An 18,170-nucleotide genomic window follows, 5' to 3' on the forward strand; every position below is an offset into this window, starting at 1 on the left:
TCAATTGCAACCCACCGCCGTCTCAATTTCTTGCTACACCGGGTCCTGCTTCAGCGCCATGGAAGCAGTGGAAGCTTGCGTTCCTCTACTATTTAGAGGAAATCGGTGGTGAGGACCTCATGCATCGACGCAGAAAAGCTATCCTACTGAATGCACTAGGCTTGAAGGGACAGGGAATATATTACAGTTTGGCGCTACTTACTGCATTGGAGCTCATCAACGTGAATGTCAAGACCGAGCCCGACACCGATGTTTTCGACGAGGAACTTGCACGGCTTGAGAAGCATTTCGCTACAAGCGTCAACGAACTGATTGAGCGACACCGCTTTCGGCTGCGTCGTCAACCGCCGGGCGAGGCCTTCGAAGCATATGCCGCTGCACTACGTGAGCTCGCCGCAAGCTGCGACTTCGGTGACCAAATCGAGAAGGACGTACGAGAACAGCTACTTCAAGGAGCAACGTCACAACAAATACGTGAGCGTCTACTTTTCGAAGGAACGAGCCTAACGCTGAGCAGAGCTGTGGATCTTAGCAAACACATCGAGCAGACACGCCATGATCTAAAGGAGCTGTCAGCTAATTCGGTCGTGCAGAGAAGAGTTGACAAGTCGGAACGTGGGAGCACTAGTCCCTTTTCGGCGTGCTACCGTTGCGGGTCTACCAGTCATCGTGCCAGTGCAAGAGAATGCCGAGCAAAGAAGGCTAGATGTCGCAACTGCGACAAAGTCGGGCACTTTGCGTCTGCATGCCGATCAAGAGGCAAGTCCGAGTCTCTCGCCAACCAGGAAAGCAAGACCAAGTCGGAAGCGACGAATGCAATCTTCGTTCTCGACCTCAGTGCTGAAGGCATGCGCGGGAAAGGTATTTACATCGATGTTGATGTGAATAATATTACACTGATCCTCCTCATAGACATTGGGTCGTGTGTCTCCCTGCTGAGTGAAGCAAGTTTTAAAGAACACATCTCCAGCTGTTTACTCACAGATGCAAAAGTGAGGCTGGTGGACTACTCAAAGCAACTGATTGCGGTGAAGGGTTGCTTTCTGGTGATTGTAGCCTACGAGCAAGTTTGTACTCCCGTTCTTTTTCACGTCGTAGAGCGTTGTACATAGCTTCTGCTACTTAATCAAATTCAGAATCTCCAACTTTGCATGAAGGGGATACACTGTCTTGTCTACAAACAGAGTCGCAGTCTTCTTCGCTGCTGACAGCCCGCTTGCGTGGTGAGTTTTCTTACCTGCTCTCCGATGAACTTGGCCTGGCCAAAGGTTTCGTGCACCAAGTAAAAGTTCGTCCTTCGGTGAAGCCTGTGGCTGCCAAACTGCGAAGATTGCCGCTTTCCCTGCGTGAACGTGTGTCTGCTGAGTTTCACCAACTGGAACTGTCAGGCATCATAGAACGAGTGGATGCATCTGAATGGGTGCCTGCTATAGTCGTTGTGCAGAAACCTAATGGGACTATACGCCTTTGTGTTGACCTGCGAGAGGTTAACAAGACCATCGTAGTGGATGAGTTCCCCCTCCCCTACACAGAGGAAGTGCTGCATCAGCTGGTAGGTGCAACCAGATCTTCGTAACTGGATTTGAAATCACCGTACCACCAGTTGGAACTGACAAGTGAGAGCCGCGAGCTCACATTCGTAGCGCACGAAGGCTTATTCAGGTTTAGGAGAGTGTGCTTTGGCCTTGCATCTGCACCTGCAGCTTTTCAGAAGTTGATGTAAACTATACTTAAAGGGTGCCAAGGGGTACTTTGCTACATCGACGATGTCATAGTCTGGGGCAAGACTGCTCGCGAGCATGACGAGAACGTGCGAGAAGTTCTGAGAAGGATCTCTAAAGCGGGCCTGACATTGAACGAAAAATATGTTTTTGATGTCGACAAGATATCCTTTTTGGGACATGAAGTCAGCAGTGAGGGCATGCACCTATGCATTCGAAGGTGGAAGCAGTCGCTCGGGCAGTGATGTCAAAAGACGAGAAAGCATTACGGTCGTTCTTGGTACTCGCCGGTTACTATTCTCGTTGAGTGCCACATTATGCGGACGTAGTGGAGCCAATGAGAAAACCCTTGCGCAGAGAGCAAGCATTCGTTTGGGAAGAAGCAGCGCAGCATAGCTTTGATGCACTCAAATCAGCCTTATCGTCATGCAGTGCCATCCATATGTTTTATCCAGACTTGCCAGTGGTGGTGTCTACCGAAGCATCCGACACGGCTCGGAGCTGTGCTGCAGCAGCAGGCCGGGAACGAGTTGCTAACTGAGCCTTTGCATCCAGATCATTGACAGCTACTGAACGCAAGTACTCCGCAGGAGAAAAATAGGCCCTTGCATGTCTCTTTTCGTGCGAACATTGGCATGTTCTTGTGGGGACGACGGTTTCTTCTCCGAACTGATCATCAGGCATTGGTGACATAGCTGTCGTCAGGAAGTTCTGGTAGGAGGCGGCTACGGATTGCAAGGTGGTCTGCCAGACTTCTGTACTACAACTTTGACATCGTGTATCACAAGGAAAGTGATAACGTAGTTGCTGATGCCTAGCCCAGGTTAGCAGTCACGCCTGCACCTGAGCCTGAGTTGGACGACGAAGTGGTGTTTGTGGTACTGTCTTGTATCACCAAAGAACAGCTCCAAACAGCTACTGCTCAGGATGCTACCTTACAAGCTGTGTGCGAATACATTGCACCAGGATGGCCTGCCAAAAAGCTGTTAGGCCCTAAGCTAATGCCCTACCATGAGGTGAAGAAGGAGCTCTTGGTAATAGACAACTTTGACTTCAGAGAGGAGAGAAGTGTTGTGCCCGAGACCTTGACATCCGAGTTAATGTTGTTCCCACATGACACGCACCCCGGCATAACGAGAACGAAGCAAAGGCTTTCAGAGAAATTCTGGTGGCCAAGAATTGACAAGGAGGTGGAACATGCAGTGAGAAGCTGCCATTTTTGCCAAGCAGCTGATAAGTCGGCAAAACCGGTTAATGCGCCCCTGCAGCCTGTTGCGCTTCCGGAGCTGCCATGGCAAAGGGTGGCTATTGACTTAGTAGGTCCCTTGAAATTCCAGCAGTTCACCCCGAAGTTCATAATAACTCTCATAGGTTATCATTCCAAGTGGCCAGAAGTTTACTTAACCAATACAGTGACGTCTGAAGTCGTCATTGACTTTTTGTGTTGTGTCTTCAGTCGTGAGGGTAATCCGGAAGAACTTGTATCGGACAATAGACCCCAGTTTAAGTCTCAAGTGTTCGAAAATATCCTGAAGGACAGGGGCATCAAACATTGTGTCTCCTCAGTGTATTACTCCCAAGCTGATGGCTTATTAGAGAGGTTTAAAAGAAGCTTGAAGGACTTCATTCAACTTTCTGTCTTGGAATGCCAATGCATCCCGTAAACTGTAGTGGAGTATTTGGCAGTGTACCGGGCGAACCCGCACGCTACTACAGGAGTCTCGCCAGCTGTGTTACTTCATCGCCGCCGGCCGGACCTCGCCTCGACATTGCGGGCATAACTTCCAGGGAGTTCTTCCAACAGCCCGTCTTGGCTATGCGCCGGCTGCGTGTCCGTGTTCGGGAAAAGCAGACTTCGATAAAGACATATACTGATGAGAGGAGTGCGGCGAAGGCTGCGAAGTTCCGGGTGGGAAGTTATGTGCGAGTCCGTAACTCAGCGCGTACTGGAAAGGCAGGGCTATCCTACTCCAAGCCCTTGCGAATAAGGAAGCAGCTGGGTCCGAGTCCTTTCCGACTGGAGGATGGCCGGACATGGAATGCATCCAATCTGGTGCCTGTTCCAGAGGAGTGTCTGAAGGAGAGGAAGCAGCAGTCGTGCCAACTGCCTACTGGGGAGAGTGCAGACCCAGGTGCTGTGGAAAACACGAAACTCCATCTGCAAGCTGCAACACCGCTTTCGAGATCACCGCCTGATGCTTCAGGTCCTTTTCAACCCCCTGCAAACAATGGTGAGCCACTGCTCATAAGGGAGTGCGATACAAAGTAAAGTGTGATTCGAAAGGTACAGCTCCAAACGAAAGTTACCATTCTTGCTTTATCCGTGACATTTGATACATATGGCGACTACAGGAATTTTTTCTGAGCATCGAGGAAGCAAATGTTCTCCAGGGATTCACATTTTCACCACCTATAACAGCCCGGGAAGCAGAAATCCGTACTGCCCATGAATCATATTTGCGTGTGTATAATGAAGACATAGAAATACACAACTGCTATGGTGTTGTTCAAAGTGTATTTCGCCATAATACACCGCTTCTGAAGTAGCACTCCACAATGATTGAATGCCATCGAAAACTACAACTCAAAGCACTCTTTTCCAACTGAAAATAAAAAATTGCTACACCGTATCCAGACCTCATTACCATTTGTCAACAAATTGACAAAACCACAGTCGAAAAAGCAAACAATGGTGATCGCCTCTCTATAGTTTCGTGCAAGTCTACAGAAACCACAACCGTCTCAACATTGGATTATTGGTTATTTGAAAAGAGTGGTAGTGAACACGCGTGAAAATGAGACAGTAGCAATGCAAATCCCAAAATAGCAGCTTTTCAGTACGTTGTGTCTGGTTTAGTCCATGAAAGTAATCTATTTTCAGAACTGGGCATAGTTGCAGCAGTTACACTGGCTCTTTACTCCTACTATTGCCTGTTTTTTTTAATTTTACAAGTAACTACGCCTGAATTTTAAAGAAAATTCCTTGCGGGTCAGCAGCTCCTGTCACTGTTTGCATTCCACCCCTTTGCAAGATAGCGAAACACCAGGGCTTTGTGCCAGCCCCATTCTAAAATAAATAATCACAAAACCCTAGCTTTGCTAAAGCTCGTGACATCAATGCCTAAATTTGAGTAAATTCTGCGCCGAAAAGGTAGTCATCGACTTAACTCTGAGCTGTATGGTACTGCTTGTAGATTAAACTGATGCAACTTTGGAGTTCTTCAAAGATTACAACCTGAATAGAACAATGTCCAGACAGGTCTGATACCAAACAAATCATTATGAATAAAATGTATGCCGTTCGAATTACTGACTCCAATACTGATAGATAGATGAACAAGACAATGAAGTATGTGATGTTTTGAAATTAAAGCAGCTGTTATATTTTCACAAATAGTGACAGCACGTTTATACTGCACCCATCGAATTTATGCCGCAACGAACCGCAGAAAATAAGGCTAGAACTGGCAGCTGCTGCTTTCTCGCCTTCAGTTGTGTTTCAGTGACAAGGAGATTGCGCCATTGCGCTGAAAGCAATAAATAATCAGATTGTAATTCTAAATGTGGCGGCCGAATCTATGACGGCAGAATACAAGTATGCACTTCAGAAGCTTTGAGCACATTTATTTGCTGCGACGCGCACGATAAGCAAAGTTAGTCTTTTTGTGGAGGACCATGGCATATCCAAACTAAAATGACACAAATGCATCGGAGAGCACTAAAATAAAAATGCCGAAAACCTACAGCCGCTTGCAAGGTGTACATCAGTGCAGACGTAAGCAGACTTTTACAGAGCGCTCGTGCGGTGCTTTGCGGAATGAAGGCGAACTTATAACGCAGGCAGTGGGATTGACTGACAATGCAGGCGCTCAAGCGCTGGCGCATAGTCATATAAAACAACCCATACACTGGCAGCGCGCCGTTAAGAAAACTGCGCTAATGTTTTGCTCCATTCCGCAGCAGATTGCTCCAGCGCTCCACACAAACCTGCTCACGTCTTTATCGCACAACGATATTTAAGACGCAAAATCACTTACCATGAAGGCGAGACGGTTGTGAGAGGGTAGGGATTCAAGAATATCCTTGCGGGCAGCAGTGTCGAGGTAGAAATTTCTCTCCCGCTAGCCAAGGGCGCGTCAACGCCAGCGCTTGTCTCAATTCGCTAACAACGGCGCCATGCCGCCATTCGTAAACCAGAGCGAGGGGCGAGCTCAGCCGTCGTTTATGATATCCACTTCAGTGAACTAGGTTAAGCATACATCTTTCCTTTCTCCGTCGCGCATCGAAAAGCAGCAGTGTCAAGCACGAAGTCTCCCGCTCACGATATCAGTTCCAAGAGAGGCTCCAGACAACCCGCCGTGCTCAATTCTGCGACGCAATCCGAGACGGCCCCGCTGGCGTTGCTAGGCCTAGCGCCTACGTCGCTCGCAGTCCCAGCGTCCACACTCGCGACTCTCTCGCCGTCTTCTGATCCTTTGCACCGCCTGCTGTCGATTGCATCTCGACCGAAATCAAAACTTGCCGCTTCGTTCCGGAACTAAGCGAAACAGATAAAGGTACGCAGTTCCACTGGCACGTTCTTTTGAACAGCAGCAGCAGCAATTCGACCTCGCTCCGTCTCAGTTGCCGTATGATGTTTTTTATACCTTTCGGAAAGTTCGGAATGGCGACCACTCCGTTAGAGACGGCTGATGAACGATTGCGGACCTCGTTAGCACGCCGTCAGTTCTAGCTGGTGTTACTTTGGTGTTTATTATACCATGCGCTCCGTTTTACCGGTGTTCGCGTCTGCCGATGCGTAGTTTTAAAGCTGACGAACACCTATAAACCTCCCATCTCGTGTCATTCGTGTTTAGTGTGTATAACCCTGCACATAACTTGCGCTCTTTCTAATTGTTACCGTGCGTTTGCTTGTCGCACATGAACTGAGAAAAGAAGTGCAAGCTAGTCTGAGTGCTCGTGGAGAGCACCATTATAATTATCGCGCGCTAATTAGCGGACAGATCATATGTTCTAAGTAGGTTAGATTAGTTCAACCACAACATAGATGGTTGTGAAGAACAGGGGAACTAAAGATGGCGCAGAATAGCACAATAAAAAAAATTCAGGTGCCTTGTGCAAAGCGTTCCATTCATGTGCGATCTTCGAGCAAAGTTAGATAAATGCATTTCTGAGTGCTCGACTAAATGAAACGAGGTGCCTGAATAATTGTGTGAGATATCTTGGACGCGCCTAAATATGGTAACCTTCTGATGGTCCATGTGTGTCCTTGCTCTGCGAGTTCGATGCCCTGCCAGACATCGGCGATGCTTGCGGGCAGAACCTGATCGCCGAAGTGTCCATCGGCGCTGCACTCGCCGTGCAGGAAGGCATGAAGACTCACAGCGACATCTGCGGCAAGGTGAGAAACTAAGAGGGTCGGGTGGAATACGTTGAGAGCTTGCACAAAACGTTTTGCCTTTACAAAATCATGGCTCGCACTACGCATACACTTGTCAATTTTTTTTCCAAGCCATGCCTTAATCGATCAGGTCATCGTCCTGGGCACGTCAACAGAGGCGAGCCTTGGCGGCAAAGAACTGCTCCTCAGCAGAGGCGCACTCCATGGCATCGATGCGGCACACATGTCGCACCCGTCGCTGGCGGATGCCCTGACGCTGGCTTTAGCATCGTCACAACAGGACAGCATTTACGGGTTAGAGGGACGGTTGGGGAGGATTCATCGATAATGCATGGAGGGTTGTATCGGCGCCGTCTTTGGGATATTGGCGCTACTGTTACAACCGCCAGCCTCGCATCACCGCATTGCAGAAAGAATTCTACAGCGCTATCTCATCATGCGGTCTCAGCCGCGGAGTTGTGGCTCAAGGAGTGTGCAGCAGTATGTGCATCATGGAGTTATAATCTATGCCGCAGTCTTTCTTTAGTCAGGGCGCAAATCATCGTCTATCAATGTCTATTAGAATGAAAAGATGTATCGACACAAATTCTGGCTTAAAAACTATATGGTAATACCGTAAGCTCGACAGCAACCTCGAAACCGAGGTATACGCTGGGCGATCACAGCTACAGCGCCAAAAGCGGGCAGATAAGTGCGCTGGTACTAATAATAGATATGGGTTATGCGCACCTGAGAGGTGGAATGATCTTCTGAAGCGAACGAAGATGCATGTGCAGGTAGCACTGACATTGGCGGCTTCTTTCAATGACCATTTAATACTTTCAGTTCTGGCCTGGTGGTGGTCCGTCTTGGTTTCAGGAAGGCATTATGGCTACCGCAGCGGTGGCAAAGTGGCTGAGCATCCGGATCGCATGCGGGATATCTGGGGTTCGATCCCCAGTGCCGCGGGGTGCCCATCGGTGACACAATAGGTGCAAACTTTCCGCTGTGTTCTGCTTGGCTTTTTTAGCGTAAAATGCATGAGTAATAGGGCATTCATCCCACCTCGAGAAGTTGAGAATACCTTGAGTCATGGCGCCCTTTGGCCATAGACGCCCTTGCGCTATAAAAATTCCTAATCATCAAGACTCTGCGGTTCAACACGGGCAGTAGAATCTCCAGGTTTGCTCTTTGTTATGCTGTTAGCTATGCTTTGGTGTTTCTTTTCTTTTCCTGAAAGGATTTTTGCGAGGCAAAAAGACATGCCCACAAAGGGCTAAATCTGTTGTTCTCTCTTGTGTGTATCCTTTTTTTTTGGCTGCGAAAGATCCCGGTCATCATGCCATTCCAACAATCCCACCATTCAGCCTTGCTTCATCGCTTTTTTATGTATGAAATATAAAGAAGCTGATAATATTTCTCATTTGTAACTTAGCACTGTCGGTCTGCTAGTGTTTCCTTCACTCTACCGAGGTTGGGCTCAGTTTTATTGGAGGCAATACCTCTTGACAGCCCAAAATATTGTTCAGAACAAAAAAGGCTAAAAAGCAATTATTTCGTTTACATACATACATACATACATACATACATACATACATACATACATACATACATACATACATACATACATACATACATACATACATACATACATACATACATACATACATACATACATACATACATACATACATACATACATACATACATACATACATACATACATACATACATACATACATACATACATACATACATACATACATACATACATACATACATACATACATACATACATACATACATACATACATACATACATACATACATACATACATACATACATACATACATACATACATACATACATACATACATACATACATACATACATACTGTTGAAGGTCCGGATCGGAGTCGCTCCTCGACACAACCTCGGTCAAGATGACGCCCGCTCCGTCCCGGAGAGGAGTGCCGCTGAGTGAAGGGTTCGTTAGTGGAGATAGAAGACTTGTTTTATTTTACATATTTACATGCATTTGAGTTCAGAAGTGAGCTGCCTCAACTGCATCTGCAGTCCAGCTATATACACTGCGTCTTCGCTACATTCCCCAGGTAGGGGACGCCCTCACTGTGATGGGTGCGGCCAAAACTCACTATCACACTGGGGGTTTACATGAGCCCGACAAAAGTCGGGTTAAGTCGGCTGTCGGGTAGAAAACCGGTTGTCGGGCTCATGTATACGCTAGGGGGTCGAGTAAGTGGTCGTCGAGTCGAGCTGGGCCAGCCCGGCTGCAGGGGGTGGGTTGACTCGTCCCGGCGTTGGCCAGAACCGGTTGAAAGGACCATGTATACGCTGCCGCATCGGCTTAGATCCTCCTCTCCTGCCTCCTCTCTGGTATGGCGGCGCTGCGCAAGCCTGGGCGCTCCTCCTCTTCTTCTAGCATCCGCGCGTGGTTTGCTTGCTCGACGCTAGGGGTAGCGGCGATCTCTGCCCGACAGAAAATGGGTTCATATAAACGCTGTCGCGTCGGGTGGTCAGCCCGACATCTGGCGCGGCCCTACTCGACCCGCCGCTGTCGGGCTCATGTAAACAAGGCTACACACAGACACATCCGCACACATGGACACGCCCCTGGCATAAGCTGAGCCCCAGGAAGAGGGGTATGCGGCCAGGACACCGCCGGGTTGGCAGGAGACGTCAGGTGGTCGGCCCGCTCTCCGCCGGTCGGTGAACACCGAAGAAGCCGAGGTGCAAAACCTGAGCGCCCCGTCGGGAGATAATCCCCAGTGGTTCTGCCATTGGTCATGGCCTGCAAAGCCTGCATATGAGCCACTGTAGCGATCCGATCGGTAGACGTCGGGCAAAATCGGAAGACAGCCGGAACCACTTCGCTGACGGCGACAGCGACTCCTTAAAGGGATTTTCGCAGAACCCTGCTCCCCGCTTGTCCCACGCAGCAACGAACGGGCGAGCGCGGTAAATACACCCCACAGACACCTGGCGAGAGATTCTGTCTTGGTGGCAATCCTCGAGACCTGCTGGCGCCAATCCTAATACCAGCCGGCGTCAATTCCTGATAATACATACATACATACATACATACATACATACATACATACATACATACATACATACATACATACATACATACATACATACATACATACATACATACATACATACATACATACATACATACATACATACATACATACATACATACATACATACATACATACATACATACATACATACATACATACATACATACATACATACATACATACATACATACATACATACATACATACATACATACATACATACATACATACATACATACATACATACATACATACATACATACATACATACAATTCTTTCGTTTAGCAGCCTGCATAATGTTAGCTCCATGTACAGGCAACCAGAAAGCTTTTCGACGCAATTGCGAAAAGCCTGAATTTCCTCGCTGTCTACAGGCTCTGCCTTGGTCGCGTGGGAAAAAGCAAAGAGCACCCTCTATTTCGCGGCCGCGTGCTTGGAGTGCCTGGAAATTAGGCTTTTATTGCCCGAGGACTATGAACCCTCTAGCCGAAGTCGTTGTGGTTCGCTGAAAGCCTTCTAAGGACGTAGGTGACCACCTGGAGTGCGCGCTGGCACTATAGCGTGAGGAAAGCGCCCAATACTGGCGTGCCGCGCATTTATTGATGGGCGAGCTGCGGCATCGAGCCACTGCAAGTGTTCATCCATGCTGCTGCCAGAAATGGTAGGTGGGAGGAAGGATTTGTGTCTTGGGTGTCTACAGGAAGTACTACAAAGGTGGAGGCAGTAGCGGCGGGTAGATTGCCAAAGCATAAGTTGCGTGTTCGCCCACGGGTAAATCTTTCGTCACATTGGATATAGTGACCGCGCACTCTATGTTCAAGCCCACCATGACTGGACCGTTGTAAAAACGCCAGTGACCTAAACACATTTGTGGCTGCGTTCCGCAGCTGAAATCCGTCGTCATCGATGAGCTCAACATGATGTTCGCCAAAATGCTCGATTGCATCGACAAATGTTTGCGGGCCATAGACAACTGTTTGGTGCCGTTTGGCGGCATGGACGTGATTCTGTTCGGAGACATGTGCGGACTATCCTAGGACCACCAGAACTCAGGGTTAGAGAAGTCGAAGCGGAAAATACTCGAAGATGCAGCGCTAGGAGCAGCCGAATTATAAGCAAGGCGTAGAAGACGCGAAACGGAATCGCGGCAAGTACCCAACGGTCTCAAGTTTGTTGCATCTGATTGCATATCGCCTGGCAGTTTTAATGAAAATGCAAAAAATCTACCGTTAGCACAAAAGCCGCGCGCCGCCATAAATGGCACGAAACTCGGATTTATTTATTTATTTATTTATTTACTTACTGAATGGGCAATACCTGGCACTGCCCGTGGGGCAGGACAAAACGAGGTAATTAGTCTCCTGACGAGGCCCTGTCCCCACTGGGTGCAACAGCAGCGGTTACAAAATACATGTAGACAGTACATATACAATTGGACATAATAACCATCACCGTATAAAAATGCGCATGAAGCATGTGACAAGTTGAAGAAAAAAGTGAAACGCATGTTTTTGTTAACATTTTGTACAAAAATATAGAAATCAAAACACAACAACTTTACAATTAGAAAACTTTATTCGCAAGTATTTTTCCTTCTAATTGAAGTGAACAGAAGTTGCATTCTGAGTGTGGAAGTTTTTAGACTTCTAGATGATTTTGCGAGTACGAGAATGTCTGGATAATTATTACATAATTTGATAATTTGATGATCAATTGTCTATTTAGCGTAATTTGTCCTTGGCTTTTCTATGACAATGAAAGTCCTAGGCAAATTGTGACCCGTATCTCTAAATAAACGTTAACAAATCGACTGATAGCTTGATACTTCAGAAAGTATGTACGCAGATAATTACTGTATCTATATTTCGTGAAATGGTCGGATATTTTGTGTTCTCATTAAGGTTACAGGGTGTACATTTTCTTGACGCAGTGTTCTAATCGCCATTCGCGGCAGTACAGATAGTCTGCCATTATCATTCTCATCATTATCATTATCAGAATGATGTCATAACGCCGCTGTACGATGTCAAAACACATGTAACCGAAGATGTGTAGTCATGAACGATAAAATGCAAAATGCTATGACCTATGAAAATCATCACTCTTGATCACTGTCATGAACAAGCACTCTTGAAGTAGCGTAGCCATTGAACGTAGTCATAGTCATGGCACATGACTCATCCCTACATTTACAACCTAGCATGACTCAACACTGACAAGTAATGTAATGTAAGGTGTAGAATTTGTAGAAAGTATGCCTAGTCATGCCTCATAGTCCTAATCATTGTTCCTGACTCAATCATTCAGCAAAATAGTATGACTCAGCACTTTAATGCTTTTGCATTTGCACATGTAAAAGTCTTAAGTGTCTGTGCCGAAGTTTTTGTTTACATCTCTATGTTCTGAAAACTTTTGCGGGCATCTGTACGTGGTAATATATGCTCACCTGTAAGAACATTAATTTCCACAGCATATAATTAAAACATTTTTTCTACTGCATCCTAGAAGCTTCCTTAGACATAGAGCCGGTGTCACTATCAGGACCGGCGCATTATTCATTGCTTTGGCGCACACTTAAATAATGCCACTTTGCTTCTTTGCACTCCAACAATGTGCGTAAACTAGAAAAAGAGAAATTCACTACGCGTCATTTAAAATCGCTGCTAATACATTTCCCAATCCATAAACACATGTCCCGCTCTTAACGACTATTGGTTAGGCGATGGAATCGTACGTAAAGCAACCGTCATTGGAAGTTTATGTGCTTTAGCCAGCGCTCTATAGAATAGATATTCTTTGGTCGACGGTGCATGCGATGGCATCACATCAAGGTTTTACCCTACAGTCCACAGCACTCTCTCACTGGATGCGAAGAATATATCAGGAGTATGGATGGAACTCCACTGAGAATTAGAAGCTTTCTATAACTTTGCAATTCACCCTACTGTTCCCGTTCTTGCCTAAGATACTCATCTTCGGCACTTTGTATCTCCGCAGCTCGCCATACGCTTGCGGGGCTGAACTGCTCACGGTGCAGCGTCTTCTTGGGACGCATTGAACGCCCTAAATACTGCGGTTGCATCCTACATCATCCTTCTTCTACATCAACATCAACAGCCTTCTCCAGCAGCAATGCAAGCCATACTGGAGAATTAACGGTGGGGCGCCCAGTTTGGCGAGTTGACTTGCGCGATTGCTTAACTCTCCTTGCGTTCGCAGTTATGTTGGACGACTTCGGCGTGTATTTTATGTAATGCTTCCAATTCCTCATTCCGTTCGGAAGGAAATGCATTATGATAGTTTTTCCGAGCGATGTTCCACCCAAAAAATAGTTCCAGACGTTCACGCAGTAAGCAGTAGGAAATAACATCCGCGATTAATTTTCCTGGTGCTGATTTCACCAATAGAGACTTCTAATGTGCACTACCGAACTCACGTTACTGTACATTGTTTTTTAAACTCGTTATACACTGGCTTGAAATTTTGGGGCCTTTGCCTATGCGAACGTATCGTCTTTACTTTTTTATGCGCTATATTGTACCAGTGTATCGTGACGTGAAATTACTCGCCGTGCATTCGGCAGCAGACGTTTACGTTATTCATGAAATTATTCTAGCGCCCTCCAGGTCTCAGCCACCTGGTAATGTTACTAGCTGATAGCATGCATATTTCCACATACCTTTAGATATTTCAGGTGGCTGCCTTGCATGACTGCGCCGAAGAAACTTTTTCCAGCACACCAGCATCCTTTCTGCCTCTGATTGCACCTTGATGGCACTGCTGTTGTCACCCTTCGGGCGTTTCATGTATCGCCAGAAAATAGCTTAATACTTTAGTCTTTCGTCGGTCACAATGCCCACGTTGTAAAGGTCATCGTCAATGTGACCCAAGTAGTATTCGCTGCGGCATAAGGACACATCCCACAAATCTCCAATTAGCCCTCTCCTGCCCCAGCCGTGGCACCCTGTACTAGCAGATTTACCGATCACATTTCTCCACCTCACATCTCACTGCCCAAAGTTACATTTACCTTGCCTTGGAGTTCTTTGGGTTATCACAATGATAATCGGGGATTTTATCTTTGCGTTACATGGCCACACGAAATTAATTCTTTACATTTTTAACCCTTTGGTTATCAGCAACTGCACTTCATTTTACCGCAGCGATAGCCTTGTGGTTGAGCATCCGCCTCGCACGCGGGAGGTGCGGGGTTCGATTCATAGTGCCGCTGGGCACCCAGCGGTGATACAATGGGTACAATCCTTCGCCTGGCCTTGCGCTTTCTTTCTTTAGGATGAAACAGTTGGGAAAAGGGTCTTTCAGCCCACCTTGAGTAATTGAAAACACCTTGTGCCATGGCGCTCTTTGGCAACCGAAGCCCTTGCGCCATAAAAATATATCACCTGCGCTTCATTCTCTAGTCGAGGCTACCTTTAGTTCCATATGGTACCTCTGTCATTAATTTTTGTTCTTTTGTTGCCTAGCTTGCTCATACCACCTAATCTGGTTGAAGGACTTTCTCCAGAGCAATATACATCATAGCCTGCGTCAACCTTGACCGAAACATTCTGTGGTGGACTGAAGACAGTAGTGCCTAGGAGGCCGTAATCCATAAGAGAAGCATAGGCCTGGCAACAGGTGTACATAAAGCATATGGCGGCATTTCATTTTCCGCCGTCACGTCTTCGCCCTGGGAAACTGCTAATGACAAGGTGTCCAGTTATAGAAGGATAAGGGTCCTAAACCATTTTTTTATTTATGGTGGGATTGTTGTAATATCGTTTTGTAATTGTGTGTTGTTGTGTTGAGCCCAAATATGCAATTATAGTTTGAAAAGAGCAATTATAATTAGATTTAAAAGAACTTTTGAGATTCTCTTTTGGCGCTTCGTTACTAGTAATTAGGCAACAAATTTTGTAAAACAAATTAAAATAACTACAGAACTGAATAACGCAAGATTCATTTTGTGCGGCGATGCTGTTTTCAGGGGTCTCTGAAAGGAGCTCTAAAAGATTCAATAGGCCTGGGATGTTAACGCACACTCTTCACGAATACTGTGCAGCAAGAAATTTTCTAATGCGCTTTGTAGAAGCTGAGTTATCTGTAGTCAAAATTCGAATTACCTTGTCTTCGCGCTTTTCACTCTACTTTCGTCAAATTTTGCCGGCCCCCTCCTCCGGGGGAGACCTTCCTGACCCGCCGGAGCTACGCGGCTTATTGGCCGCGGCTTTGGTAGCTGCCTGACGTCTGAAAGAATCTAACCAGTTGCCACCTCTCAACATGTTTACGTAGATGTGAGCGACGGAGGGGGGTGCGAGCGTGAAAACGTCGCCGGGAAGGGCTCGCCAACTTTCGCGTGTGATTTTCGGTCCTCTGCTGTGCGTAGAAGTGTAGTATTTGATTTAGCTTTTCATGACAACACAATGCAGTGATTCATCGAGTTGATGTGCTTTCCTCGGAAGGTGTTTGTTTCAGAGCCCCTTTGAACTTTCCTTAAGGAAAGGACATTGGTAAAAATTTATGATTAAAACGTAGAAAACGGGTCGGCTGATAATTTAGGAAAGCAACTAATTTAATTTATTGCGCAATGTAACAGCCAGTAAAAATAGCATCATCCCACAGCTCTACTTTTCGCGAATAAATTGATACCAATCTCATTTCAGTTGTCAAAGGTAAACCAGAGAATAATCCCGTAAGGAAGAAACTGTTTTTAACATCATGAACGGGTATAGGCTTACTTATTTATTCGCCGGAAATCAAATCCGGAAAAAACGCTAACAGTTTTGGCTGCACAGACATGATGCCACCATGGGAAGCTTCAAATGTGTGGGCACGAGTCGATCTTTCAAATGGCAGCAAAATGACGGCGATCGCAGGGTGATTTCGGAATTCCTAACTTGTAGACTAGAACGTCAGTTCGAAGCTCGCGCGTCGTTTTGCCGCCGCGGGGCTCTATAAGTATTCAATTATTTAGCCCGTTGGGATAGCTTTGAACATAGATGTTTTGCTCAGACATAGTTTAAAGTTTATGTAACACTATTCTGCTATTACTATACTATATGTAATACTATTAATAAATGTAATGGTGTTCACCGCCTGTTTGCTAAGTCACTCAGGCGATCAACTGCAAAACATGATCAAGAAATTATAAAGGTGGAGCAGTGCTGTGAGTCTAAGAATTAATATGCAGAAAACCAAACTAATGTTTAACAGTCCCGGAACGGAAAAGCAGCTTACAACACATAGTGAGGTGCTGGAAGTGGGAAGAAAACACGTCTACTTAGGGCAGGTAGAGACCGAATATTCGAATCACGAGAGGGAAGTAACTAGGAGGAAAAGAATTGGGAGGAGAGCATTTTTCAGGTTTTCTCAGATAATGAATGGCATTTTCAATATTCCTCATGAGAAAAGTATGCTACAGCTCTATCTTACCGGTACTCACCTACGGGGCTGAAACATGGAGGCTAACGAAAAGGATTTGGCTTAACGAGAGCGCAGCGAACTATGGAAAGAAAAATGATAGGTGTAATGTTAAGGGACAGGAAGAGGGCAGAGTAGGTCGGGGATCGAAAACGTGATAACGACATCCTTGTTGAAATCAAGAGAAATAAATGGGCTTGGACGGAGCACGCAATGTTAAAGCAAGATAACTGATGGTCCTTGAGTGTAGCAGACCGGATTTCAAGACAAGGGAAGCGGGGGGCGGGAGAAAGTTAAGTGGACGGATGAGGTAACGAACTCTGCGGGGATAGGGAAGCCGGTACTGGAAGGACAGGGTTAATTGAAAAGAAATTGGGGAGGCCGGGCGGCCTTTCTCCTTCAGTGGGAGTAGTCAGAATGATCATGATGATGATATGTAATTCAAAAACCTTCTATCAAAAAATACTCCGCATTTTATTTTTTTTTTGCAACCGAAATACCCGGATCCCCTCTTTCGTTCTTTGGTTAGTCCCTATACTCTGCCTCCAGAAGCGATTTGCTCGCCAGACACAAATGATGGCCATTCGAATATTTTTGAGAAGAGGTATGTCTTAGCTAGCGTCTTGGCTTGCTTTTTTTAAGGTCCCTCATTTAATTTTAGTTTAACACACTTTTTCGGGGCCAAGCGTTCGATACCCGTATCGCGCTGAGCATAAGCCCGCAAGATGGTCAGAATTGTTATTTTTTATTTGTTTAGAAATACTGTAGGCAGCTGGTGCTGCTCAAGCAGGAGGGCTTTACAGTGCATCGATAACAACTCTTACAGTTAGTTTTTTCACTTTATGACGCTTTGAAGTTTTTTCACGCAAGAACATTGAACTACTGAGGAAGGGAGATAGTTGCAGTGTTCGATCCTGTGGGGGAATAATGATTTCTGAAATACTGTTGTCCGTGCAAAATTTGGCCTGATTATTAGAGAATGATTCCACCTCACGTACCTAAGTGCTAGTAAAAAAACACACTGGTCCCGTTATGGGCCAGTTTTCTTGTAGTAAACGAAAGAGAGAAATTTCAGCCTTGCAAATAAGTCGTCGTACATGAATCCGTTCTAGTTTAAGCTTGTTAAACATGCTGGTGACTGAGGAGGGCATCTTATAATTGGATAAGATAAATCTGGTAGGAAGACGCAGAACGCGCTCTACCTTAGTGTTATCTTTAGTGAAATAAGGATCCCTCACAATGGATTCATACTCGAGAACTGGGCGAACAAATGTACTGTATGCTTCCATCTTTGCATTTGACGGGGCACTCCTTAGTTTTCTGCGCAGGAAACAGATTGTAGAAAATGCTTTGGCAGAAATGTTTTTAATGTGCTCGTTCCAACTAAGGTTATTTTTAATTGTTAAGCCTAAGTAGTCCACAGACGAGATTCAATGAATATGCTTATCTCCAACGTCATAGGAATATGACAATGTTTTGTTTATCTTGTATTTGACATACAGACTGCTTTCCGAAAGTTAATTTGCATCACACACCGTTC

At 46.0% G+C, this 18,170-nt stretch overlaps 1 protein-coding gene across 1 annotated transcript; it reads left to right on the forward strand.

The window, feature by feature from the left end:
• Nucleotides 1–369: 369 nt before the first annotated feature.
• On the forward strand, nucleotides 370–7,450 carry LOC144133834 (xaa-Arg dipeptidase-like). Its single transcript, XM_077666916.1, has 3 exons — nucleotides 370–474; nucleotides 6,970–7,122; nucleotides 7,253–7,450. The coding sequence occupies exons 1-3, from the start codon at nucleotides 370–372 to the stop codon at nucleotides 7,448–7,450; spliced, it is 456 nt and encodes a 151-aa protein (XP_077523042.1).
• Nucleotides 7,451–18,170: the final 10,720 nt, after the last annotated feature.

Source organism: Amblyomma americanum, chromosome 5 (genome assembly GCF_052857255.1).
Source record: "Amblyomma americanum isolate KBUSLIRL-KWMA chromosome 5, ASM5285725v1, whole genome shotgun sequence".
Taxonomy (NCBI): Eukaryota; Metazoa; Arthropoda; class Arachnida; order Ixodida; family Ixodidae; genus Amblyomma; species Amblyomma americanum.